At 45.1% G+C, this 25,720-nt stretch overlaps 1 protein-coding gene across 1 annotated transcript; it reads left to right on the top strand.

The window, feature by feature from the left end:
- Positions 1–3,977: 3,977 nt before the first annotated feature.
- LOC125757655 (uncharacterized) lies at positions 3,978–20,641 on the top strand. Its single transcript, XM_049413375.1, has 3 exons — positions 3,978–4,087; positions 16,104–16,269; positions 20,555–20,641. Exons 1-3 carry the CDS (start codon positions 4,038–4,040, stop codon positions 20,639–20,641), a joined length of 303 nt encoding a protein of 100 aa, XP_049269332.1. The 5' UTR covers positions 3,978–4,037.
- Positions 20,642–25,720: the final 5,079 nt, after the last annotated feature.

Below are 25,720 nucleotides of genomic sequence, written 5' to 3'. Positions count from 1 at the left end.
GCAAAAACCCGAAGCAAGATAAAATATTCAAATGGACATGCGCATGACAAGAGTCAGCTTGTTCTTATGAAGTGGATTTCTTTTGAAGAAAGATTAATGGATGGGGTGCGCTGATACATTCGTTGGCATGTGCCTGTGTCATCATGTAAGATTCCGTTATAACTCGTTCCATTTTATCGTGTACCTGCGACAAGATTGTGGTTTTCTCGAAAAGCGGCTCACATTTACACTGCAAAACATGTGTTGCTAGATTTCCCGGATGCGTGATTAGTTAGTTATTTCGATGCTCTCTTAATGTTGTATTTAAACATCTTTCTGTCTGTCTGACGTATCTCCTACCGCATGTCAAGGGAATGTCGTAAACTACTTCCTTATTGCATGCCACAAACTATCTAACGTGGTTTATACCGCAATTGTTACTCTGGCTTCTTCCCTTGCAGCCATTAACCCTTCGACACATTCCTATTAGTTTTTCCGGAGCCGAGAAAACCAGTTCGACATTCTGTGCATTTGCACCTTTTTTAGCTTACGTGAGACTGTGTGTATGTATGGCAGAACTATTGGTCTTGCTTTTTCGGTAGCGGATTTCTCACTTTTACCATTATTTTTTCCGTTAATTGTTTTTAACAGCTTTTCAGCCACCGACGCAATTACACAATCAGGAAATTCACTGCACTTCAGCCTTTCCACCTGTGTGTTGACGCTCTGCGCTATTTTATGAGGACAGGATTTCTGCACACTTTGCTTTAGACTGGAAAATGCTACCCCCCTTTTGATTAACTTTGAATGCGCAGAACTGTATCTCATGATGGTCTTTGTTCCTTTTGTTAAGTACATCCAACATGTATGATCACAATTAAGAAAAATCTGAACGTCTAGAAACTTTAAAGAAGACTCAGTTGGCATTTCAAATGTGAATTCTAGCCCTGGAAAAACCTGTGTGAACTTCAGCAAGATTTTTTCCACGTTAACTGAATCCGCTCTTTTGTATGGTAGGCAAAGCAGGAAGTCATCCACGTATCTAAAGCAAGCTTTCACGTGCATCTCATTCAAAAACGGAAATAATGGTAAAAGTGAGAAATCCGCTACCGAAAAAGCAAGACCAATAGTTCTGCCATACATACACACAGTCTCACATAAGCTAAAAAAGGTTGCAAATGCACAGAATGTCGAACTGGTTTTCTCGGCTCCGGAAAAACTAATAGGAATGTGTCGAAGGGTTAATGGCTGCAAGGGAAGAAGCCAGAGTAACAATTGCGGTATAAACCACGTTAGAAAGTTTGTGGCATGCAATAAGGAAGTAGTTTACGACATTCCCTTGACATGCGGTAGGAGATACGTCGGACAGACGGAAATATGTTTAAATACAAGATTAAGAGAGCATCGAAATAACTGTCAACTAATCACGCATCCGGGAAATCTAGCAACACATGTATCGCAGTGTAAATGTGAGCCGCTTTTCGAGAAAACCACAATCTTGTCGCAGGTACACGATAAAATGGAACGAGTTATAACGGAATCTTACATGATGACACAGGCACATTCCAACAAATGTATCAGCGCACCATCCATTAATCTTTCTTCAAAAGAAATCCACTTCATAGGAACAAACTAACTCTTGTCATGCGCATGCCCATTTGAATATTTTATCTTGCTTCGGGTTTTTGCGATGCTTTCACTTGGGTATATATGTGAGGAAAATGCCTTGAAATAAAACAGTTGTTAGTCTGCGCTCTGTGTTTGTGTGTACTCAGTCCGTCCTCGTACGATAAAAAAAAGCGCGAATCTCCAAGATTTGTTGTGCAGGTAAGCTGCCTTGTAGTTTCTGCAACGCGTCTATTGTGTTATAGGCAGCGGCAGCTGCATAGATTCTGTCACATTTTTAAAAAATACTTTTTCTGCCTAATTTATTAGCTTGTATTTGGTTAGTTCTTTTGCATTTCTTGATGTTTACTTCGGTCAGAAATTGGCATAGACCACCCACCATAACGCGTTACAAAATGCGCGTGGAAAAGCGGCCTTGGAAGACGTGTATTGTCTTCAAAACCTTTAGACAAGAAAAAGTGACACACTTGTTTTCTTTTTTTCAGCACGCATGCTAAACTTGATGATAACATCCGATAAATGGCTCAGCCTGCTTTTACCGGCCGCCTACAGCAGCGTGGATACGTTCTTTTTTCTTAGGCAAGTAAATAAACGTTGAGCAACCTCGCATCGTTTCCTTTTTTTTTTTTCTGTCGTGCATGGAGCACTTCGCGAAATGATGAACGATCGGAAAAGTAGGCTCGCTTCTTAATGCGTAATGCGCGAACGGAACAACGACCCAGACATGTGACACACACGCACAGAGAGTGCGTATATTCGAGTGCCCTGATGTCTGAAGGGTCCATTCTTAATCAGGCCCTGGTTAAATTCTGGCTATATCCAGGAATGCACTTTAGCAGAACATACTGTTGTGCTAGTTGGTTATCCATGAACACTGAAAAAATAAGCGCTAAAATTGACGAGCACAAAAATGAGAACAGACAAAGGACTGGCGCCAGTCCTTTCTCTGCCTTTCTTTTTGTGCTCGTCAATTTTTAGCGCTTATTTTTTCAGTGTTCATATCCAGGAAACCAGACGAAAAACGTCCGGTTTCCTGGCTAAATCAAGCACTTTAAGCGGGACCTGATTAAGAGTGTATAGGAAGTTTTGTCTATTGCGAAATAGAGGGGAGAGATGCAAGAAGAGGCAAAACAAGAAGTTCAACCATAATAAGCACACGATTTGCTACCCTGTACTGGGGGTGGCGTGCGCGCGCGAGAGAGAGAAAGAGTAGAGGAAGGCAGGGAGGTTAACCGGAAGTTTGTATCCGGTATGCTACCCTGCACTGGGGTTGGGGAATAGGGGGTTGAAAGCGAGAGAGAGAAAATAAATAATAAGAAAAAAAAAACAATCACAACCACACACACACAAGAGCGTTCCGCTCAGAGGCGCTCTGACAGGCTTAGTAATTGCTTAGTAAAGGTAGGGCAAGACAGCCCTGCAGACGCCCGTGAGGTGGAGGGAGGTTCATAGGTGAAAAGGGGACAAAAGATCACATCAAGCCATCTGTAGCATGAAGCCTCAAGGAAGTTGATGCGGATTTCTCTGAAAGAAAGCTTGCCAGTTGACTAATTCATATGGGATTCGAACCCGGAACCAGCGCAATTCTTTTTTCTTTTTCCCTTTTTTTTGGGGGGGGGGTAGAGGGTGCGGGGCATTCCTATACCATTCGGGCTAACCAGGTGGCTAGTAGATTAATGCTAGGGCGAATTAATCAACAACTCGAAGCACATAAACGCTGAATATGATACATCAGTTCTTCAGAAGCCCGCTGTACGGACGAAGGTTCACGAAAAGGAAAAATTGTCATCAGCCCATTAATAAACACAGAAAAGATAACAAAGGTGGCGTGGATGTGCGCAATGAGCCAAGTAAGATTGTAAGGAAGCTTGTGTTATATAGTTCATATGATAAGTATCAGCGAGATTTTGAGGAAAGTAACAACCAAGTGACGTATTGTTCTCATTGTGAACAAAAAAATAGTACGAATAAAGGCGACCTCGACTCACTTAATGTGCGAGAGAGAGCGAGAGAAGCAAGGAACGGCAGGGAGCTTACGCACGTCCGGTTTGCCGCACTGCGGATCTGGAAGAAGGTATAAAGGTGTGAAGAGAGGGAGAGAGAATAGCACGCACACTTGGGGGAGCCCATCAAGTCTGCACGCGGACTAATCTGCGAGTGTAGCCCAAGCCTACAAACGACACACATCGCCTGACGATATGTCAAACATAAACGACAATCGCTCCCGAGTATGCACTAAGACTTGCTCGCTCGTGAAAAGGCGTAACACGACCGTACTTGAGGAGATAAAATTGGCAGTTGTAATTTACAGGTTAATTCGGACCACCCTCTTGTTTCGGCTGTCTTCTTTTTTAATTCGCTTTATGCTTTTTCTCGACTGCCCTCTCAGTGGATTTTTGCTGTGCCTCGCTGTGACGAAGCAAAAGGGGAATATGAATAGGATCGTCGTCTTCATCATCGCCATCTATCGAAGGTTGGTCAGGTAAGAGATGCTCTGTCTTGAGTCATTCCGGAAGAGAGTACACTGCAAACCGTTTCACACCCTTATAGGTGTATTTGCGATAAAACACCTATCGTACACCCTTTTTTTCTGTCAATATTATCCGAAAGGGTGTAATGTCTCCATTGCACACCCTTTTTTTGTTTTTGCGTGTACAATGGGTGTATGTTCTGTTAAACACCCATGGGTGTTCTTTGAATTTTACACCTATGGGTCAATTCACGCAGTGAATTGACCAATAGGTGTAAACAGGTATCGTTGTACTGCTGAATGCGATTAACTGAGACACTGAACACCATGGGCAACACCTTCTGAAACCACGGGTCACCACCCTGTTCGACAGAGCGTCTTGGCACAGGATACTGTTTCACGAGGCACCTGAGTGTGAAGCTACCTGCTCGTGAATCAGTAATGGTTCACATTGGTCTGCTAAGCTTGCCACTAAATTTTCATTCTTTTAGTTGTGCATCATAAGTCTGCTGTAATTGCAAAGACGCATGTATTTTGCCTACTTTATTAGGCAAGTGGTAGTGAAAATAAAATATAGCATTGTCGTGCCTGAGGTTCTGAATGCAGTGAGTCAACTGATGTTACTTATTTTGAGCTCACATATATTTAAGCCTTTACATCCCGATTTATTTTGAGAAATCGTTTCTAAAATAATTTCATTTATTGCTTGATTGGATTGACACGTTGAATGAATGCCCAAAATACATTCGGAATAATATATGTATTTGTTTAGCATTCAAAACATTTGTTCAGTTTACAGACAGTTGGCTTCACTGCACTGTGATCATCGCAAACACCTCTCCTAACGCTTAATCTATAGCATATATATACAGTGAAATCTCGTTGATACGATTCTGCATAATACGGTTTTCAGCCTAATACGTTTTCGTTTTTATTCCCTGCCAACATCCCTTGAAAATAATGCATTTTCATGCGTTTAATACTATCACATTTTTGCCAAAACTGGATAATAGGACCGCGAAAGTGGATCTTGACCGATATATCGAGAAATCCTGCGTTTATTCTTCGCTATGCCAGCTCCCACATCGTTCCAACAACCCACGATCTGCGCATAGCAGAGCCGGCTGAGGCCACAGCAGCATCAGTTTAGCGGCGAAAAGATCGTTGCTAGGCGATCTTTTCTTTGAGATTATATATATACATATATATTGCCGCTTTGTGAGGGCCCCCCTCCAGTGAAGCGAGACTTTAAGCGCTGCTTGTAGTCATGCAGCCCTTACTGTGTCGTCGCAATGCTTAGTGCGATTCGAATACACTGTGTAAAGCATTACAAAACATAACAATGCCGCAGAAAGAAAGCTGCGCCCACGCGACCCAACAACGGCCGGGGCGCCACCTCCTCGGCCGGCGCAGCCGCCGCTGCCGCGCGTGCGCAGCGCGCGGAACAGCCAGGAACAGCTCTATCACCACGTGACTTATGCAACGCGCTCAGACACGCCGCCGGACTCGACCGTTTTCTGCGTGTGTTGTGCGTCGCCTCCCGATCGGTCGAGTTTTGCAGTCGGTGTTTCGGTTGTTTGAAGTGTGCCCGCGCTGTGTGCTCGTCCATTACCTTCTGCAAATGCTGCTTATTACGAAGATGCACTATACTCAAAGGGAGACCTGCAGCTTCATATTGTGGAGCACTCGAACTGAAACGGTATGTACCATTAACCCACTAACACGTTGCTACGGCCAGCGCTTTGTTAACTCCGAGAGCGCGATCTAATGCCGTTAACTAAGCTTTTCTTAACTGGTTGACGATCAGTGAGCATTTGTTAACGTAGCGAGCCAATGTGAGTGTATTGTTTCATCGGGATGAAGGCAAAGTTGTGTGACATTAGGCGCGGGCAAGCTTTGCTTTGTTTGGTGTTGAAAGCAGTGTGCGCATGCGCGGCTGTGATTCGGAGGGGGATTTGAACGCAGTTGTGGCGGTGCCCTCCTGTCGGCGGTGGTGTTGGAAGGGGGCCCCGCTCTCGATGAACCACTATTTTGATTTAAGAATAATTGGGTTGTGACGGCGCCTGTTACCTCTAAGCGTCCAGCGTGTCTAAGGCGCGTATGCTTCGGCCTGATGGTAATCCAAGTGCATTTTTTTTCCGCACAAGAAAAAACAACAACAAAAAAAAGAAACCAGGACAGAAAGCAACGACGTGGTGTCCGCGTCGTTCTTTTCCGTCCTTGTTCGTTTTGTGCGCTAAAACTACCGTGATGCTCGGGTTAATGCGTGTGGGTCATTTTAACGCAGCATGTTGCTTCGTTTTAGGTACGCCTCGCGAAGCTCGCCTATGTGCTAATACATTCCGTTTCGCAGCGATTCCACTCCTGCGCCAACTGCGCCAAAGTGCGCCAAATTGTATTTACTGCGCCATCCTGATAAACTGCGCCAAAGTCTCGGGTGTAGGGGTGTCTATCACCGGCAATCGCACCGCCGGCGCGTCAGAACATGTGCAGCTCGATCTTGGGGCTGCCAATAAAGTCGCATGATCAAGAATTATTCCGCTGAATAAATAGCGCTCGCGAGTGCGTTCCGAGTAAGCCACGATGCCATGCACGGTGCCGACGCAGCTTCTGTTCTGCAAGTCGGCTCGACAGCAAAACGCGCTCTCCGCAGAGGCTCGTGACGTCTAGGCCTATCGGTAGCGAGAAAGTGCGACGGCGATTCATCGACGGACGTCGTCTGTTCCAGAAACGCTGCTGATAGCTCGTTTCAAGCGTCGCATGGCACGTAAGGAAAGCAATGTTCAGTAATAACTACATCAGTGCCGCTAAAATGTCTGTCACTTCTGTTTGCGGACATCGCGGAATGAAATCTGCATGGGATCGCTCGCAGTAGATATATGGGACAATATCGAATTTTCCTTGCTTCGCGTTTATGGAAGAGCACGCGAACGGTGGAAACACTTTTCCTCAGATATACTTTATCCATGGATCTTCATCCAGAACAGCTTTTTCGTAATTCCTTCCGCCAGCACGTCCGATTTTGTAATCACTCTGCGGTAAGTACCCCCTAAAAGGCCCTGCCCTTTCGAGCTCACGTGCTAGTGTTCCAATTCGAATTCTTTGCTTGCTTTTTTAAAAATGTCATCTCATTAGTAAAATCATATCCCCTGGTCGGAGCAGCCGCAAATGCGCAGCTGTCAGTAGCGGGCCCGTCGCTGACGGCCCACAGTGAAGCGGCTACGCCATGTTACACGTCCGCCCCTCCCTTTCGGTGGTCAATAGCTAACGGTTAAAAAAACTCAGTTTCGCTTGAGAGAGAAGCAATGAATGAGATACCAAAAAATTGTATTGTGAAACGAAGTAAGACTAGCAGCTAACTCTTTTGGATCCGATCTCGCGTAACTCAACAAAACGCTGGTTTAAGGGAATATGGCCCCTCCAGGAGCCGAAGCGTTTTCTTCCTCTGAGTTCGGTAAACGCGAAGTAAGCGTTGAGAGCACAGCAAGTTTACGAGCCGTCTCCTGATGCCTCGAGATAGCGCAAGCGACTGCGCCCTTCGAACGATGCGGTCCCCCCCCCCCTTCCGCTCCCCTGTCGTCCCTTCATGCTCCTTACGAAAGACGGGCGGGGCGTTGCCTCTCGGTTTGATAAGCAATCGACGGCAGGCCCACACGCGGGAAGATGTTATCTCATGCGCTGTCCGTGCGGCGGAGACAGACGGCCGGCTAGTTTAATCTCCGCTTCAGCCTCTTTCGTCGCCAGCGCTCGCGACCTTTTACCCGCGGCTAGAATGCGCGTGGTGATGTTATTAATTTGGACTTTATACGGAAAATTACGGCAAAGGCAACGGCACAAATCAACCGAGAGTGTCCATATAATTGCTATCGCAAGGGTCAATGTAGGGGGCAGATTTTGCGCCCCCCCCCCTCTTAGGTAATTAGGGTGGGGGCCGCCCCCCACCTGCCCCCCCTGTGCGCACGCCTATGCTCCTGAGATGATTTTTTCCGTGAGATTTGCAATGAATCGAAATATTTCTAGGCTTCATAAGAGCCCCATAATATTACTCAGGTGCTTGAATGTTAATGCAATATGCTTCTTTATTGCACTCCAGGATGTAAAATTCGCTACTCCAAAGTGCTCCCAGATGCAAAATTATCTGCTCCAAAGTGCTCCAAGATGAAAATTTTGCTGCTCCAAAGTGCTCCAAAACGGAAATTTTGCTGCTCCAAAGTGCTCCAAAACGGAAATTTTGCTGCTCCAAAAGTTGCTCCAAATCAGAAGTCCTCGGTAGCATCACTGGTTTCGTTGAATTCGTACCGATGTTTTAATTCATCCGTAACATCGGTTACCTGATAATGCCGGCACCCGTGCATGGGGAGCCGTTCGTTAAACTTGACTTGTGTTCGAATGAATTTTTCATGTCTATGTGTGGCCGAATCGCCTTACCTACCTGAACTGTGCAAGCGCTAGCTCGAGCGTTCGAGCTTAGACGTGCGCAGGGTTCCCCATCAGGGGTTAAGGGAGTAGGAAGGTTAATCGCCGCCCCCCTCCCCCCGCCTTACTAAAAAGTCAAAGTATGGGGGCCAGGGTGTCTACCGACCGGGAAAACCGGGAAAACCGGGAATTCTCAGGGATTTTGGGTAGTCTGGAAATTCTCAGGGAAAACTCAGGGAAATTGTGCTCCCATCAGGGAAAATCCACAGTATCTTTATTGAAAGGCGACGAAAGTCGCGGTAGCGCTTGCTCGATATTTTGTGAACGCATTTTTCAAATCAAACGGCCGCTGCGGCTGCGGGGAGGTGGCGCACCTTGATGCTGTCATCGCCTTCGGAGCGGTGAAGTGGGAGAGAATCCGGCTAATGCGTGGCATGCGGGAACCGCGAACCACGACACATCGTATCGCGCAATGTTGTCAGGATGTTCTGGGAGTACGTGGTGTAGTTCTGTAATCTTTTTCGCGCGTGCTGTGCATTAGCGCCCGATATGGTGTTTTTGTTATCGCCGCGTGTCAAGTAACAAGCATATTATTAGTTGTAGAAGCGGTAGCAGTAGATGTAATGAGCTTGAGTTATCTTGCAAGCGATCGCGATCGCGCAGGAAGCGGATGTCTTCGACAAGGCTCGTATCTGGGATCGTATCTGGCAAGCCATCCCGATCGGCGAGAAAAAAAACGCTTGTTGGCTGTTTTCGGAGAACTCACTCGCTCTGATCCCGAGCTTCAAAGATGCTATTTAGGACTCCGTGAAGAATATAATAAATTTCCAGGCGAGAGCTAGCGTAACTAACGGGCCCATTCACAGCAAGTGAAAGCTTTTTTATTTCTTTTTTTCCCGATGAGGGCACTGCTGAAACAAGTTTTAGGCAGTCGACTGAAATTTTTTGGGGCTGCAGCCGGCAATTACCAGCCACACCACGTGGGTGTTTGCTACAAAGCCGAATTACAAAACTTTTTAGAGCCATGGCATAGCGGCGACCGAAATTCGCGACACCGGCACGGGTCCCACATGCTCGATTCGGCGCGCGATGTCGGAAAACAGTAACGTTTCCACCATAATCGGATGTGCCGTAATTCAGGCTGTTGCCGTGCTTTCATGCGATCTTAGCCCGCAGCTATATTGCTTTTTTTTGCGATATCAATTATATAGACACTCCGACGCGAATTTTTTGCCTTCGCCATAATCTTCCCTATCAAGTCCAAATCGCGATTACATCACCCCGCGCGTCGCATGCTCCATGTGCGAGTGAAAGTGCGCGAGCGCTGCCGACGAACGGGGCTTAAGCAGAGATGAAACGAGCCGACCGTCTCATTTGCGCGATGGGCACATGGATAGGAGCCGGCGCGTTGGGAAGGGGGGGTGGGGGGGCTGGCTGCGTGAGTCCGACAGGAAGTGCGTACTTTGTACCAGCGGGCGTGGTCGCGTGCGCCGCGGTATCTTTAGTGGGGATCAGCATTCGCCTCATACCTTTGTAGGTGTTGTGCTCTAATTGCAAAACTTCCGTTGAAGCCATAGCAGTGGCAGATCCCGGGGGGGGGGGGGGGGGGCGGTAGCGGCGATCGCCCCCCCCCTCCCCCCAAGCCAGCCCCCGCCCCCTTTCTTCAGTGCCTGTCGTCCACCTCCTTTGTCAGGCTTGCTTGTCGAGTTTGCCCCCTTTGTCAGGTTGCTTTGCCTGCCACTGTCCAAAAGGGGTAAAGAGAATCTTGTCCCTGCTCTCTACCTCTCATTGCTCTACCCTTTCCTGCTTCTCTATGCACATTTCCAACGAAGGCTTCTTAGGCACCGCCATAATCCCCTCTGGGCTGTTGTAAATATGCGTGACCCACCAAAATGCACTGCTGAGCGTTGGCTTCAGCCTTTGTACCCCCCCCCCCCCATTATGTACCTGAATCCGCCCCTGAGCCATAGATCATACATAGGGCACTTCTCTTAGTGCAGCGGCTGCGTTTCCTGAAGCAGTGAGCTGCTAGCCTATATTCATATAAAATTCCTCTTTGTTGCTATCGGATTTACTATTTTGCTCTCGCGGTGAAACTGACTCTTTTTTTCTAACGTGGGATGGTTTTCGATGTTGTGCGTTCGTGGAGAGCAAATAGTTCGGTTGGGCAACCTGATAGCAAGGGCGTTGCATTGCTCTGGGCAACGCGCGAGGATTTGACAACAACCCGCAGCAGCAGAACAAGCGCAATTCCACAGTGCATTAAACCCGCATTTGTTTCGTCTTTACATGTGACACTCTGGCAAGGCATCTAACTGTGATTGCTGCATCTCAGGCTCAACAAAATTGATTTTTTTTCACGCAAAAAATAAAAAAAAAGTTTTTTCATGTTGCCATATTAGTCGAGCATTCTTGTGGCCTTTTCAGTTTAAGATTAATCCTTCAGTAACTATGCCTTGCATGAAAGGTCGAATTTCAGTTTAACGAAGTTTGGATATAACGAAGTGAGTTGCCGCTTTTACCAACTTCGCTATATTGAGGTTTATCTGTTCTATGTACTATTCAAATGGGATTAAGTCGTTTTCATTTTCTAAAATATGTATTAGAGAAGGACATCACCGAGCGATATGGTCTCTACCCATCTTGACATAAAACAAAGTTTTGTTTCACTCAGGGAATTTCAGCAAAAACACTCAGGGAAAACCTGGAGAACTCAGGGAATTTAGAAATGCCAACTCGGTAGACACCCTGGGGGGCAGACTTTGCGCCCCCCCCCCCTCTATGTCTGAATTGACCTGGGGGGGGCGCACCTGCCCCCCCCCCCCCTTCGTGCGTACGCCTGAGTGCCCGAGCACCATTTATTTTATTCTGTTTGTTTCCATTATGTCTAGCTTTCATTATTTTGTTGTGGTTATTAAGAGTTACATGCGCCTCGTCCCGCTTTGGCGTTGTAACTTCGGTAAATACTTTTACGTGTACAAACATTAAAAAACGCAGTTTGTACGACCATCTCCAATGATATTATTTGGTAAAAGACAAGCCTAACGATTTAACAGATATTTTAAATTCTCCAATCATCTTCAAGACTGCAACTTGCAGCCTTGAAGAGAAGTCCTTGTGCATAGTTTTGTTTTATATGCTTTTTATCGATGTGCAGGAATCCTTCATGCCACTAAAGAATGCTCCTTTTTCTTTAAAAATGCGGATGATACTTGTCAAATAGTACTTTCTATATCCCAAAGAAGCTAATTGCACGTAGAAAAGCTGTTAATTCTCTCCAGTTACATATAGGGCATGTTATGAGCTTCATATTTGGATGGTACTATCGTGAGCAATATGAGCTCGAACACGCGAGCGCGTGGCGAACAGCCTTGAACCTTACGTCGGTTTATTCGCAGCAGCGGCTGTCGGAAACAAAGTGGAAAGGGCGCCGCGCTTCCACTAGCTGTTGACCCTCCCGCTTCGATATTGTTGATGCGAAACAGCACTTAGTGTCAGTGGCCGCTAGCGGTGATATGAATTCCCATCAATGCGAACAGCCACATCAGACTAGGTAGCTGCTTAGATATCGGCTGTGACGTAGCCTGCCACGATGCGCAGGCCATGCTTGCGCATCGGTATCGCGGTGGTGTCGGATGAGGATTTTGCTGTGCCTCATTTATTTATTTTGCTATCATTGCTAGCGGTCATTGACACGCAATCAGCCGACATCTCGCAGCAACGCTAGCGAGGCGGGAGTACCAACAGTCAGCGGAACAGCGCCCCCCTTCTCCCCTCCAGTTTCGGAAGCGCCATCCACGTATCACCCTATCTCAATTTTGAGGCTATTTTCCACGTGCTCGCATGTTCGAGCTCATATTACTCACGATAGTACACGGCACAGAAACTGTTATTTACTGAAACAAATAATTGAAGTCTGCGTAGTGCTTTCCAGACAATGATTTTTTTATTTTTTATCATGCAGGGAGAGAGCGTTCCAATAACACCTTGCATTGTGTACGATGGCCCCGATCTTCCATATGCAAGCAAGCTTTTCCTCCATGTGGACAAAGAACTGCTCTTCAGTGTGTCCAATGCCGAAGAATGAGTAGCTGCACTCACGGCAGCACATTGGCTGTTAAATATCGACTGCCATCACAAGGAGTTCAACGTTCTCGTCGCTGTTGAATGGCTCCTTCTTGGCCAGTGGGTAATGACTCCGAGCACACAAGTAGTAAAGCTCCTGAACATTTTCAAAAAAGCCTAGAAAATAGGCCTTATCTTCTGCTTAAAGTATGTCGCCACCTGTGATTAATTAGAGTTTAAGCATTTTCATATGGTAACGAGTAGTTATTTGTTTTACATTATACCGAAACTAATACTATGGCGGTACTAGTATTTCATTTCAATTTCTTGCTCATTTTTTGTGACATTTTAATACAAGCATTTTGTCTCTGCCGATTTCAACATGTTCTCGCAGGTCATTCCATTTTGTGGTTATTGGCTTAGTTTTTATATTCAAAGGACTTTGTGACTTTTTTTGCAGTAGTTTTAATAATTGAGATCTTTTGCTATTGAAACTTTAGCTTAACAAAACTGCCAGTACTTGTCAGTGAAATCAGTGCATCGAGTATTGTTTTAAAATTTATTTTTGAGCTATATGACAAGCGTTAAGTTTTGTCAATATTTTTAAAAGAAATAAATACTCGTTTTATTCAATTACCAATGATTCTGTTGTCTTTGCTTGGAAAGGGATAATCTTTAAATTTCTCTGAACATGCCCGTGTAAAATTTGATTCTACTGTTGTTATGTAGGTAATGCTTCTGCAGTGCTGTCGTGGTCATAACGTCCCTATTCCCATGCATTTCCTGCATATTACCGCATTCAGCATGCGCTGCAACGTGCGCGTCATGGCCCGATTGCTCACTTTTTTGTGCTGGAGCCACAATCCATTGCTTTTGAGAAAGTGGGAAAAATTTCATAATTCCAGCAATGTGCACAGTTTTCTACTTCACTCATGTACTTTCCCAGAAAAGAGATAATATGGAGGCCTGCTGTGGAAAACGACATTCTGAGTCCTTATAATGTTGCGTGAGTTGTCACGGAGCATTGATACCCTGCTCGTGTATCAGCTACAGCTGTGTGATGGCAGTGTTTACCCTACTAAGAAAGTCGACAACATGCACAGTGGTGTGGGCACTGCTGGAATTTTGAAACTTTATCAATCCACTTTCTCATCAAGGGATTGCACATTTCTGAACTATCTCCTTAACAGGAGAACGGTCAGACCGTACCTTGTGTGTTCCAGTTGATTCCAAACACATACACTGATGTTATGCAGCCCATTTAAGATGATGGCACCTTATTTTATCAACTACATAAGTGCAGGTATAAGAAGTAGCACAAATGTTTCCCTTCTTGGGAAGGGCACCTACAGCGGGAAAATTCATTCTGGGTGCGCCCAAAGGGACCAGGTGTCTGTAGTGCCCCAAGAGGGCTGACAGGGAAGAAGGTTCATTTGTGCTTCTCCCTGTAACTGCTACCTTTTCGAGGGCGTTTTTATATATTACAACCCACTCGCACGGGTGTCGCTTGTTCTAAGACCCATACTGCACTAAACGGCTGTGTTACAATGAAGCATGTTAAATTGAATTCCTCTTTATGAAGTGGAAATAATGCCCTTGCTTCATATTTTGACACAAACGCCTTGGTCATTCGTGCTCCATGTCATTTGTGCTCCTTGTTTGGCGGCATACGCGATGCCGTTCTGCACACTCGAGAAAGGTCATTGAATACCATAGAATTTGTCTCGGATGTACGAGCTCTGTGTTTATTAAAGCTTAACTTTATTTTGTACTATTGGATAATTGTGTGAACATCTTGCAATATGTGTCAACACATTTTAAGTAATGACTTTGTATTCAGTCACGATTTCACTGTATATGTAAGGGCCATATGCCGTGCTTCATATGCACCATAAAATCAGTGCTGCTGCCAGGATTTTCCCTCTGTGGCAGGAGCCACTACAATAGGTCATGCGCCCTTGAAAGGACTAGCTAAAGGGTAAGCTTTCTAGCTTTTCAATGGGAGCCAACTGGGAGGGGGGAACCACTCGAATTATGGAAATTTTTGCCTGGGTGTTTGGGTGTAATTGTGCATAAACACCCCAACGCCCTTTTTCTCGTTTGGGTGTAATGTGCTTTTACACCCTACACCCTTTTTTTCATTTGGGTGTAATATGCTTTTACACCCAACCACACCCATTGGGTGAAAGTTTGAAATTACACCCATTGTATAGGTGTAATCCTGCTTGGTACACCTATTTTTTGGGGTGTAGGGGTGTGAGTTATAGACACCAAGTTACACCTATACGGGTGTAAAGTGGTTTACAGTGTAGTAAGCGACAGGGTCTTGAATACGAGGCACGTGGTTGTGGGGGACTCTGTATTAAATTTGACCGCCTGGGGCGTAGCCAGAAACTTCTTTCTCGGGGCGGCGAGGGGAGGTTCAACCACCCTTTATGTATGTTCGTGCGTGAATTTGTATGTGCATGTGCACGTGTAAATATACACATGCAAAAGTGAAAAGTCCAGGGCAGGGGAGGCAACAGCGGGTAGCGTAGGGGGGGGGGAGGCAGCTCAACACGAGTGATGCTCAACACGAGCTGCCCCCCTTGCACCCATTTGACCCCCCCCCCCCCCACGAGCAAACATATTGAAAACAGCGCACAAGTTGCCAGCCTCCCTGCCCCTCTGAAGGAACTCACTTGTACTGAGTGTTCCCCCAGTGAAAACATCCTGGCGCCGCCCCTGCCCCCCGCTGCGCTACTGCTAAGGTTCATTTACGTGAACGTAAATCAACGTGCGCGGGTGTTTCTGTATTTCGCCTGCATCCAAATGCGGCCGCCGTAACCTGCAATCAAACCCCAGTCATCGATCTCAGTAGCATCTAGAGTTAAGGTATATCTAGGTGCCATTTGTTCTGGCATGCATTTTTGTTTTGAATTATTAACTTCAATCCACTGAATTAACCGTTTTGGTTTTAACCACTCCCCTCTTTAATGTCGTCTTAGCCCTGAGGGTAGGTTAAAGAAAAAAAAATTTAAGAATAAACTCACAGGATGCATTGGCCTAAGATCACTCCAAGGCGAAATACATCTTTGTCTTCTTTTTTTTTCTTCTTCTCAGTCGATGTATTGATCCTTCCCCGCCCCCCTCCGACAGCTTTCTGCACCTAACGTGGTTTTCCACTGCCTCGGTGAAATCGGAGGCATTGCAACCCTTCGGCACCTCACCTCGTTTTGCACTGCATCCGTGATCGGCCCATCTTTGACCAGGCGACTATGTCATGTGATGCCGTCACAAATTTGGCGATCTGTGACGTCATGATGACGTCGTATGGTGACGTCATAACGTGATGATGATTCCTTGCATCACTCGAGTTGACGCCCCCGTCGACGCCGACACAGACGGTCAATTTTCGCGCTTGGTGAGGCATCTAAAACTTTCGCCTTAGCTGCCCCAGAGGATAAAGTTACCAGCCTTGCACTGTGAGTGGGAAGGCGCATAGAGGGACGTGGATACGCCCATAGTTTCTGTCTTTTATTGCGTCCTTTTCTTATTCTCGCCGCAGGACTTGCCTTCCAGTCTTCTTTGTCATCACGTGCGTATTCGTGCTTCCACGTTTCGTGGACGGACCGGATGCCAAAACGTTCTTCCAGAAGTTCAACGAAGAAATTGGGGACAACTGGTGGCATCTGATCATTCAGATAAGAAATTTCTTTGGAATGACCGAAAGGGTAAGAGCAGTCTCAGCCTACCCTAGCAAAAATCACCCATTGAAAAACCAATAGCCTATCGGATTATTGAACATATTGGTCAATTGGTATCATATTGGTCTATTGGTATCATATGGGTCTATAGGTGGCATGCTGGTCTATTGGACCTCTATTTGTTCATTAGTGTATTTGTCTATTGGCACTCTATTTGCCTATTGTGTATTTGTCTATTGGCATTCTATTTGCCTATTAGTACCGTTAGTACTGTATTTGTGGATTGGAAATCTATTGGCCTATTTCTCCGCTGGGAGCCCGTAATTTTGGCATATCAAATAATGGGCATTTGAGGACTGCAACATAGCAGCACCTGTATAAAATGAACAAATTCTATTTGAAGGGAGGCATGTGCTATATTTATCATTATTACAGGATAACTTCATCAAATCGGCGATCTTCCCCGCAACAAGCTTTCAAGCTAGGCATGCTGTGCTTCCTTGTCGAATATATGCCACTGCACCGCTTCTCTAGGTAGTGCCTGAAAAAAAGAAACAAACATAAAATACTAAAATACCAGGAAGTAAGAAAGAAAATATTTACATGCGCTACTGAAAGAAAACTGAAGCATTAGAATAAAAAAAATATGCAGATACGACACACTGTAGAATCAGCATAAGGGAAATTCCGGTGAGCTGGCTGTAGGTAACAGCTTAACATGACAGGGACGGATCTTTCGTCAAATTCGTACAGCAGATTCGATTATACTTGTATCCCAGAAGCATAACCGCTGTCACGTGTGTGGACTTCGGACACTAGTGGGAAAGGCCAAACAGCACTAGCACCAAACCGATCGCAGCGTGTGAGTTTCGGGACTTCACGCAGAAATCTTCATTAAATATCCTCTCTACTGCAACCATGTGTGTCATAGAATGGGGTTCAGTCAGACTAGTAATTGAAGATGGGACAGCCACACAGGATTTTTATTGCCAATAAACTTCTTCCCTCTCCCGTAAGTGTATTATTGAGGGTGAACGAAGGCATGATTACATATTTTAGTCTCTTTAGATTATCGCGAAAACAATGCGCAAGTCGATAACATACGTCTATGCCAGCGTCTGTATATGCGAACAGCCCACACGATGTTCAAAACTATTGTACTGTGGAGCGGAATAAATACAAATGAAGGGGCTAACTTAAAAAAAAAAAACTATGCCAAGTTCTCAGACTTATTCCATACCAGTTACAATGCTAGGGCCGTGAGAGCTGGGCACATGCAGCGACAAAATCATTTTACGTGGCTAGAGGTATTATTTCAATACATCTGCAAAGAACCGTAAGTGAACACTGATTTATCGCTCTTGTCCTCGCTGTCCGGTGGGCACGCTGGCAGATGCGCGAATTAGTAGCACAGCAAGAGCAACTTTTACTGACTAGCAAATATATAAAAAAACAGTTCACTTACCGAACATCGGCAGGGTATGCCCTCCGAAGCAACCACCTTTGCGAGCAGCATCCTGTCAGCACACTCGGTACCACTTACTGCTGAAGTCCGAGACGCTTTTAGCGCTGAAACGTTTAACTTCTTTGACGCTCATGAACGACCTTGCATTGTCGTCGCGATTACACACGTGCGTTTTCGTGCAACCTTCAATAGACACAAACATACAACATTTCTAAGCCTGACTTCGACCACGAACATGCCGCACCACACACTCGTGACTCGACCGAAAACACCCGCTGCGGCTGTGGCTGGCTGTAGTCGGCTCGCTTGCTGGCTGGCGCTCGTGCCGTGGCCATACCACAAAAAAAAGATTTTATTTTTTGCTATTGTATTGCAATATTTTGCTCTATTTCCAACCCCTCGAAAATATTCAGCTGCTGACACATTGGGAGGAAGGTTATGGAAAGCGTAGCGAACCGAAATTTCAGCTGCGAAATGAAAAAGAAAATAGAAGACATACAGCGCCTTCACGCGACAGCTATTATCTTCAATGAGCTCTTTTGGCAAGCCTGTATCACTTTGGTTGCTCGGCGTTGGTTGCTCGTGATTTTGTTATCGTTATCGTGTTTCCGCATGTTTTGAACTTCAGGTTTTTCTCGTTTTTATATGACGCGCATTACGGGTGACCCCGCAGGTACAGTAACCTGCGGCAGCGAACGCGATGTTCACCGTCGTAAGAAGTGCAAGCGCTCGAGCGAGCTTGCACCACCTACTACTTACAAAGGCGACAAAAAGAAACGCGAACAGCGCTGTTCGCTTTTGTTTTCTCCGCGCTCTTAGCTTGGTGACAATAAAAATACGCTAGTCTCGTGAATGTATCATGGATAACTTGTCTTATTACCAGCCAGGCTACAACTGTTTTGAAAAGTAATGCGACCAGCGGAGCTGGTAGATGCCGTACTGTTCGCGTTTGTTTCCATAGCGTGCTGTCGAAGGATCGCAATAGCCCACCGGCTGAAAACAACTATGTATACATTATGTGCACACATTCAAGCAGGAAATGACGACTTCTACCTTATATGCTGACTTCGCTTATTTTATTAGCAGCTTATTTTCCCACCCCGTTTGCACCATGCAAGGATAGCAGAGTACAAATTGCTGCCTTTACAGGAGCATTGAGTACCCCAGTTAAAACATTACCTATACTGTGGCGTTCCCTTTTCAACTATGATAAACTTTCTCTTTCTGTAAACCTGTCTTTTTGCGGGTTTATCCCACAAATATTGCATAACCATAACCTTGAGTACAGAATGAAATTGCACTACAGGCGTCTGGGTAATTATTTTGGTGAAATTTATGAAAAATATGGCTGCGATATTTTGGAACACTTATGTAAAACGGCTGCCACTTTGCTCAAATACTGAACAAATCAAAAACTGCCGTTTGGCTGAATTCGCTACTGCATGACCCTGTAAGTGAATTAAATACATATGCCTTTTAATACCATGCATAACCCTGTGACTTTGGTGGCAATTCACACCTGCTAGTTCTATAAATGACAAATAGGTGCTATTTATTGGTTCTATAGGTGACAAATAGACGTTGCCTATTAAAGCCTATTGGTGCCTACTGGTTCTATAAGTGACAAATAGCTGCCACCTATTGGTACTAACATATACCTATTGGTTCCATTGGTGACAAATAGATGTTGTCAATTGGTCTCTATTGGTGACAATAGAATTCTAATAAGACCTATAAAGCTCCAATTGAGCACTTATACAACAAATAAGATTTTTCTATAAGACCAATAGGAAATTATATTGGCATTTTTGCTAGGGTAACGTAGAGGGAGGTCAAATATATTTATAGTGTTGGTATTCTCCTGTATATATATATATATATATATATAATATATATATATATATGTGTGTGTGTGTGTGTGTGTGTGTGTGTGTGTGTGTGTTTAAAAGTGGGCCTTCATACAAAACTCTTTTCGAGGGAGCCCCGTCTTCTGACATAATATTTACAGCGTGTGTGTGTCCTCCTATACCATGTTAAGAGTAGAGGGGAAATGACGGAAGGGGAAGAGGAACGTAACAAGGAAGGAAAAAAAAAATAAATAAAGGAGGAACAGGATGTCAAGAGAGTCAGTGAATGATATTGCTTAACACGAGGTTCGCGTTAAGCAAAATCATTCTTACTGTCCAAGCATGTCCTAGCATAGCATAGCATAGCCATGCATAGTATCTCTCTCTCTCTCTAGCAAGGGAGTGGGAAAGAAAAGTGAGGGTGAGGAGGAGGGAAAAGAGGAGGGGAGAGTGTAAAGAATGGCGTAGCCATGTGTAGTATGGAGGTGGGAAAGGGAGGTGAGGGTGTGAAGGAGGAAAAAGTGGAGAGGAGAAAGGAAAGGAGGAGGAGAAGGAATAAATAAAACAAAATAAAATTTCTTGCCGAGGCGGCATTTCAAACCGGGTACCCACGGTCCGAAAGCGAGCGTCGTAACCACTCGGCTATCCAGGCACGGTAGCAGAACAAGGATTCATGGGAGTCATATGATTGATTGCGTTGCCATATGGTGCGCCATATGATGCGTGAGAGAACGAGAACACGATAGACAGAGAGAAAGAGAGAGAAAGCATAGCAGAGCCATGTATAGTATAGTATAGCAAGGGGGAGGGAGGGGCGGGGAAGGAGGAGGGGAAGACACCCAGCTGCGCTGTTTCCACAGTCTTCGCACCACTATGGCGCAGCTGGCTCAATTTTTTCTTAATTGTTCCTCAAAAGGAGAAGCTATGTTCTATAATAAATAGAAGTATATGGTGCGAAGACAACGCATTTATTTTTATTTATTTGTTTATTTACTTGCAGAGCGTCATGATCCACCTATGGTACATATCTGCAGATTTCCAGCTTTTCGTCGTCTCTCTTGTGGTTCTACTGCTGTTTAAAAGGTGAGTTCCATGCACGCTTTCAGTGATCGAGCGAAGATGAATTCCGGCATTGATGGCGAGGCACGTGTTCACCGTATCAGTGACTGCAGTATACTTATTTTCGCCATAAGCCTAAACCTTAGCTTCTGAGTCATCTATATCTTCCCGTTATTTGAGTTCGGGTATGCGGTCCTTTGTTATTCCCGTTGTAGGCCTGTGCGCACATATGTCACAAAACTTGACTTAGTGTGCAATTGGACGTCGCATCCGAGTCAAAGGCCTTCTTAAAACGAATTCTATAAAACGTGGCCCTAAATCGTTCGAACAACGCTTCTGGGTCCATCTGCAGCCGCAACGAGCGGTATAGCTACATTGCCGCTGTACCTTCTGGTCCCATGTTCGCAGGGATGACGCTAGAAATGTTTGTAAGAACACATACCAACCAATCTTGGTAGCGAAAAGATTATTAGCGAAGGCGGCCGATTAGTGACAAGTAGAGTTAACGTTCCACCAAAAAAAAAAGTTTTATTGCGATAGCAATTATATGGACAGTCTCTGCTGGATTTTGCCGTCGCCGTCGCCGTCGCCGCCGTCATGCACCGTATATGTATAAGTATGTATATATATATAAAGGCCCCACAGAAAAATAACTCAGAAAAATGCTTCCGAAGCGCGGAATCGAACCAGGGACCTCTTGCTCCACAGCGAGCGGCGCTATCCACTACGCCACGAAACGCAGATCCTCCACGTAGCTAACGGCGAGCGTTATATACACACCATTTAGCGCTGGACGGACTCGGAGACAGCAGGCGATAATAAGCGTTTCTTCATTACCAGCGAGGTGGCGCTAGGAGCCCGACGGCCGCATTTAAAAGTCGTCGGCGAGCTCGCTCGCTTCTTCTTATATTTGCGCATGGGAGAAGCTTGCCCTTCCGCTGTCTGCTCGCGCGGTTTTCTCGTGGCGAGGGGTAGAGGAATGTTTCACGCTTTCACCGTGATGTCCGCGCTCATGTTACGGCGCGTACGAATGTCACTCGAGCTCAGGGACGCCGCTAAACGAACAGAAGATGAGCGCGAACTATCAAGTGTCCCAGTTCGACACTTGAAGCACGCTAGTTTCCTTCGCTGCTTCGGCCGCCTTTGCAACAGAAGCGCTGTTCAAACTGAGAGTATCCATTGGCGAGCCTCACTTCGTATAGCATTAGTTCCTTGCTATCGCATTCATTGCTTCGCCCTTGCGGCGAAACTGTGACTTTTTTTGAATTCGACCCTGATGAGCCCAGCTGCGCGAAAGCATAAAATAGCTCTAGCAGGTGTTGCGACAAGGAAAAGCACAGAATTTCCAGTACACAAACACACATATAAAAGTTCTTGATTTGATTTCAAAAAGCTTTTTGTTCGTTAGTGTATTTTCTTAAATTGAAATGAACCATAGGACAGGTCGGTGCTTTTAGGACGGCACCGGCAACTCCATGTTGCAAAGAGAAAAATGCCAGGAACTATGTAGAACGCCAGATGTGTCCGTAAACTCAATACAATCCAACAGCACACGATCACAACGTTTCGTGAATGAGTTCGGGTAAGCAAAACAAGTACACATATGCATATATATAAAGTCAAGTATTTTGGATGGCCTATCATGCATAGTAAAATGCAGAACACAAGTAATTAAACATAACGTAAAAACACATGATGACGACGTAGGACAATTTTGAAGATATAACAATATGTGTATCGCTGATTTAGCTTTTAGGATAGACTGAAATTTGATATTTCCATAAAATATCCGTATCTTCGAAAAACTTTTTTCAAAGCGACAAATGCCCTTTTTTGAAGGCCCGTTCTTGGCCATGGACCAAGTGTTTCCTTTAAAGTAAATAGTCTTCTATATAAAAGTTACCAATTTGGTCGCAATACACTTCGTCGTGATCGCTTGTGCACTCTGTCGCACATGTTCTTTGCAATCGGCAGGCCCTCTTTGCTATATAATTACACTTCCGGGATCAGGGGAAGTTTGCACTGCTTTTCTTTTGTATTTTTTTTTGCCTTTGGCCCGCTGCCTTCGCTAATGATATGTCCAGTTTACGGATAGGCTAAGATTTCGCCTTACAAACATTCCTAGCGTAAGATTTTTTGGATTCGTTGGAATTCACACTCACGAACAATGCCACTGCAATGCCACTGAGAACAATGTATGGAGCGTGAATGTTTTTTCCTAAATATGGCCGCCTTAACTTTTAAGAGCAGATTCCAACGAAGGAGGTGGCGACATATTCGCAAGGTCTGCAAGCAAAGTGAAAGAGAGAGAGAGAGAGAAATTTACGTTAAAAATGCGAGAGGTGAAGAATTATTGGTTTAAGGTGTGCATCATCCCCGAGAGAATAACAGACACAGACAGGGTTGCCAGGTTTGGCAACTTTGCGCCAATTTGACTACTTTTTTAGGCAGGTGGCGGCAGAAAAATCGTCTTGGCTACTTGGATCCTTTTTGGCTACTTTCTGACCCCTCAATTTGAGCAAAATTATTAGGCACTATAGCAAAATTATCAATATCTGGTGACGTTGCGGCCGCTGGTGTTCGAGTATATAGTGCCAAAACATGACAGTCAAAGCGTGCTTTCAGCTGCGAAAATTGAATTTGGCACTATGATTACGGAGATAATGAACTTTAATGAAAACGTTGGCGCAGGGTTCTAAGCATGCGCAAGCGTCAGGGGTGGCGATCATTACAAAGATATAAAAGACTACACGTTTATAACCTGCCATCAAGCGGGCCTTGCGCACGCAAAAAACAAAATCCTTTTTGGATACTTGGCTGGGACTCCACGAGAACTGTTGCATGGGACCTCATTTTGCAGATCAGCCATTGCTGAACGCGGCTTTAAAGCACAGTTGGAAGTGAACAGGAATCGAAAGCACTCCGCACCCAAGGCGCTCTGCACTCATAGATATTAGAAATCGGTTATCCGACATTTCAAGTGAGCACCGAAAAACCAGGACACAAGATGCAAATTCGGCAACATAAGTGCTCACTAACAACAGTTGTTAGTGAGCGCTAATGTTGCCGCCTTTGCCTCTTGTGTCCTGGTTTTTTTAGTGCTCTCTTTATTTAAAATGTCGTACCAACTCGCCCACCAATCAATCCTTCCCCAGACAACACAATAACAACCTCAGGACATCCTCAGTATGCCACCTTGAGGACATTATGATGCCCTCAGAACGTCCTGTTATGGTACTAGAATGGCACTAATCCAGTCCTGTTGTCCGTACTCATAACAACCTCAGGACGTCCTCAAAACAACACTTCAGGACTTTTTTAGTATGTTTTCAGAACAACCATTGTGCAGCCGGTTCGGTACCGCAGGCTGTGATATTTTGTATTACTACATATGATTTATTTCTTTTTAAGGTATTTACATACATTAAAGGAAAAACACCTCTGTAAGGTCTTGCGTATGTATACTGCGTCAAGAAACGGAGAGGTGACAATAAGTGCTTCACTATGACAAAAAAAAAACAAAGCTTGTTGACTGAAATTCATTTATTTAAACAGTAATTAGTCCCGACTGGTTATGAGGACCGCTTTCTCAGGCATCCGAGTCCGAGTAGTCAGAGGCAGTGTCTGAAAAAAAAGCAATATTAAGGCATTCAACACAAATGTGGAAAGATGTTTTACTGTACCGGGCTACTCCTCAAAAAAAAAAAGAGAAAGACGTCAAATAAAGGCAGTTACGATTTTAACGAAAGGATTAATACATGCAAAAGGAACCAGATGCTGTCCCGTGTAGAACAATGCTACATTTCATGACAGTCTCATGTGATGTCACCGCAGCATGCGACGACTGCGACTCAATGGCCCACGTTTGTAAACTTCCTCGAAAGTCTGGCACAATGTCCTCGTCACCACGTGTATCGTGCACAGTGCGCTCATTAGTGTTAGAGGCTCCGCTCTGACAGCCCACCAGTGCACTCGACATGGGCATCGAGTTAACTTGCCCGACGTCGGGCCATGAGTTAGACGCAGACGTCGATTCCCCGTTATTCACATTGGGACTTTCCAAAGCACAATTCACTTCACTTTGTTTGACTGATGCCGATCCATTCATTGGAGCACCAGTCAGAGCGTTGAGTAACGTGAAGCACCCATCAACACGGCGACTGACCTCCCGTCGACGTCTACGATTTGCACTTTCAGACATCTCACTTTTGTTAACTGTACACTACACTGTACTGTACACACAAACAACAAATACGCGGTTTGCACTAACCTTCATTGCAAGATCCCACTCCTCCGTGCAAGATCCATCTTGACAGTCAGTTGACTTGGAATGGCTTGGCTGGTTTGGCTACTTGACTATCCAGAACGGCAACGCATGGTCAATGGTTGCCAGCGGCTAGTTTGTTATTACACGCTACAGCGTCGTATATTCACTATTAAGCAACCTGGTTCTATAAACGTTGCTATTAAGAACATACTATTTTAAATGACCATTTCGCAATATCAGCTTCGATACCCAAGATGATTAATTACTTGTGTTTCAGAAAGCGAAACGCGTAATTTGAAGCTTTTCAACCAAAAGAGAAGCAATGAGGCGAAAATATGCAATGACTGTGTGAAACAACCGTGCTGAGAAAATTTTCATATATGATATATGCATCTACTTAGCGTGAAAAGGACGCGAGGAATCATATGTAAGCGCTCAGTGCATGCGTTGCATTTGTCATCCCCAAAAGGTCCCTGGAAGAACCTTTTCAGGACAACTTGTTAGCGCGCTCTCAATATTGCTTTTGTCATCCCCAAAAGGTATCTGGAAGAACTTTTTCAGGACAACTTGTTGTCCTCAGAAAGCACTCGCAAAGACGTTTCCGGGTCAAACCAGCTCGTGCCGTACTCAATACGTACCAAGGACATCGAGAAATGTGCGAGGACGATTGTACCATTTGAGGACGACCTCAGGACGTCGAGTGTTGTCTGGGTCTAAGATATCGGATGAATTGCTTCTATCATTTCTTAGGCTTAGGTATACGGATTGCGACTCTCGATTCGTCATCACTGAAGAAATTGTTGAGAAAGTGGTTACAATTTATGCTTCAATGCCAGCAGC

Source organism: Rhipicephalus sanguineus, chromosome 1, assembly GCF_013339695.2.
Source record: "Rhipicephalus sanguineus isolate Rsan-2018 chromosome 1, BIME_Rsan_1.4, whole genome shotgun sequence".
In the NCBI taxonomy this organism is placed as follows: Eukaryota; Metazoa; Arthropoda; class Arachnida; order Ixodida; family Ixodidae; genus Rhipicephalus; species Rhipicephalus sanguineus.
Note: the sequence above shows the minus strand (reverse complement) of the source record. Positions and strands in the feature narration are given on the sequence as shown.

What these genes read in the sequence shown, in the direction of transcription:
- LOC125757655 (XM_049413375.1), top strand. Translation starts at nt 4,038, where the DNA reads ATGAATAGGATCGTCGTCTTCATCATCGCCATCTATCGAAGGTTGGTC. An exon ending in ATCTATCGAAGGTTGGTCAG is followed by an intron (nt 4,088 to 16,103) that starts GTAAGAGATGCT and finishes TTCTCGCCGCAG; the next exon opens with GACTTGCCTTCCAGTCTTCT. An exon ending in TCTTTGGAATGACCGAAAGG is followed by an intron (nt 16,270 to 20,554) that starts GTAAGAGCAGTC and finishes ATTTACTTGCAG; the next exon opens with AGCGTCATGATCCACCTATG.